General features: G+C 37.7%; 1 protein-coding gene across 1 annotated transcript; it reads right to left on the reverse strand.

Annotated features, from left to right (window-relative positions):
• Positions 1 to 1,424: 1,424 nt before the first annotated feature.
• On the reverse strand, positions 1,425 to 2,132 carry LOC145987009 (uncharacterized). The gene has a single exon (XM_083121472.1). The coding sequence runs from the start codon at positions 2,130 to 2,132 to the stop codon at positions 1,425 to 1,427; it is 708 nt and encodes a 235-aa protein (XP_082977598.1).
• Positions 2,133 to 2,470: the final 338 nt, after the last annotated feature.

Here is a 2,470-nt window from a genome sequence, read left to right on the forward strand (position 1 = left end):
AAGTATTATTACAGAGTTTTCTAATTATAATTCAACTGGACCAGCATCTTTTCCGTTTATATATTAGCATATTAAATGTACAGAAATATTACATATAAGCTTACAGAGAGTGAGACAACATTACAACCTTCAAAATACAAAATACTAATACAAATACATAATAGGATAACAAAATTGTATAAAAATGAGAAAACATCATGGTTCAATTTTACTCAAGGAGAAAAGGATTTGTTTTATTGAAAATGTAGCAATACCAAATTTTAAATATATGTAGTTTACACATTTGAAAATTAAAAAAAAATACAGAGACACACAGAATGTCCTAAAGCCATGGAAAGCTGGGAAGCAGTGTAAATGCATATTTCGTGCATACTCGCGATATTGTAGGCGAGCATTTTTTTTGGCAAAATGCACACCTTCCTTGTCCTGCTTCAATCAGAAAATGACCATCAGTTTTCCTCATAGCACCTGGGATTTCAAATCGTGGTCCTGGCCTCGAAGATGTTCGTGGATTTTTGCAAATGAGGACAGTAGCTACTTCTCTTCGAAAATCCAAGTAATTCTTTGAATTCTTCCCATGAAGTTCTTAGTGAATTTTCCAGGCTGCAACAACTGCCACATTCAAAGCATTGGAAAATAAATTCCACCACGATGCGTGAATTAATACTGTTTTAGATGTATTTTTATCGCGTGGACTAGAAAGCGTTGGAAAATAAATTCCACCACCATTTTTCCCCTCGCAGCTGAGGTCTGTAGCTGGACAGCATACGGTCGAAGACATCGACGCCCCCCATTTCTTTATTGTACTTTCGTACTAAGTGAGGTTCAGGGACATCAATTCTCTTCTTTGATTGCCGAGAGTACCGCTTTGCTGTTCCTAATGGCAAGTGTGTCTGGTAGTTGGATGCCAAGGTGACTACGGAATTATCATTCCATCTACACATGTAAATATCACCATCACATCGAAAGTCAAACTCTCCTCTTTTCTTTTTCTTCATTTCATTTGTTGGAACCAAGGGACATCTACCAGTCCTTCCTTCTCGTACTGTACCTATTACTTTGAACCCCTTTATTTTCAGCTCTTTCAGCAATGTGTATGAGGTAAAGAAATTATCAAAGAAAACTTCAACTTGCAGAGGATTAGTGACAACATTAAATAAGGTTGTCACCACTCTAGTCCCAAGTGGAGAGTTAGATTCATCTTCTTCCTTTCCTTGATATATTCTCATAACATAAGGATATCCATCACTTGAACTAAGAGTCCAGATTTTGAATCCGAAACGAATCGGTTTTCCCTTTATGAACATCTTGCAAGAATTATGCCCATAATAGGGAACCATTGATTCGTCGATGCTGAGTGGTTTATGAAAAATTCCATATTGCTGAAGATTGTTGTTTAGCTGATCATATAATGGTGATTTTTTTCAAAGTTTATCACCTTGTTTCGATTGAGTATTGTCCATAACGTGGAAATATTTCTTTATATCCCGAAACTTCTGCCTGGGCATCGCAGTTGGGACAATTGGTACAGTCACGTCTTCTGCTGTTGACCAGTACATATCTTCTCTTGGAACATTGTGATAACCGCTGATTAGAAGCAAACCAAAGAACTGAGCTATGTCATGTTTGGTGAACGACACAATTTTGCCCTTTTCAGCTGCGTATAGGCACGTCATTGAAGAGAGATGCTCGAGGTATGTCTCTAGTAAAATTTTATGAAACAACTCAATAGGTTCCAGTGGCAGTAATTCTGGGTGTTTGTCGGATAAGCACTGAAATGAATCATCGCAATGGAGCGAATTGTTTTCTATAACCGTAGACTTCTTCCACGAAGGATGTCCTACCTGTTTACTTGATGGCCCTTTAGCCTTTCTTGATGTGGTTGGCTGAAGAGACTCCGGAGTAGATTGTTCCACGTTAGTTGTGACAACCAATTCACCACATACATCTGAAGGAACCACTTCTTCCAAAACGTCGTCTTCAATTTTTTCCTCATCGGTAAGATCTGCAGTTTCTTCTGGAGGCAACTGACAAATATCCACTACATCTATAATGTCTTCAGTATCGTCATCTAAAATTTCATTCAAATACTGAAAAGCTGCTTCCAATGTTAGGAAACGATTCGATGCCATGTTGTTCGTACAAATGTTGTTGAGAGACTGAATTTTATAACAACGAGACGGCATTAATCAACGGAAGCAGCTAACAGAACGTGGCACAAAACACGCCGGGATCTTTGTTATACAAACAATGTAAAAACAATTATTTCAAATGTACTTGTAGCCAACAATAAGCATGACTTTATTTCCATTGTTGACCAAGTTACAAAACAATCTTGCCTCACAACTGTGAGAGAGGAAAATTTCTCTTCAGTTTTTTGTGCGAGTTGTTTGTTGTCTGTAACCATTGTTCATGCAAAACGCCAATGTTCCCATCTGGGAACATGATAATAAACTTAGGTCCAGACTAA

Source organism: Lepisma saccharinum, chromosome 4, assembly GCF_977018435.1.
Source record: "Lepisma saccharinum chromosome 4, izLepSacc3.1, whole genome shotgun sequence".
In the NCBI taxonomy this organism is placed as follows: domain Eukaryota; kingdom Metazoa; phylum Arthropoda; class Insecta; order Zygentoma; family Lepismatidae; genus Lepisma; species Lepisma saccharinum.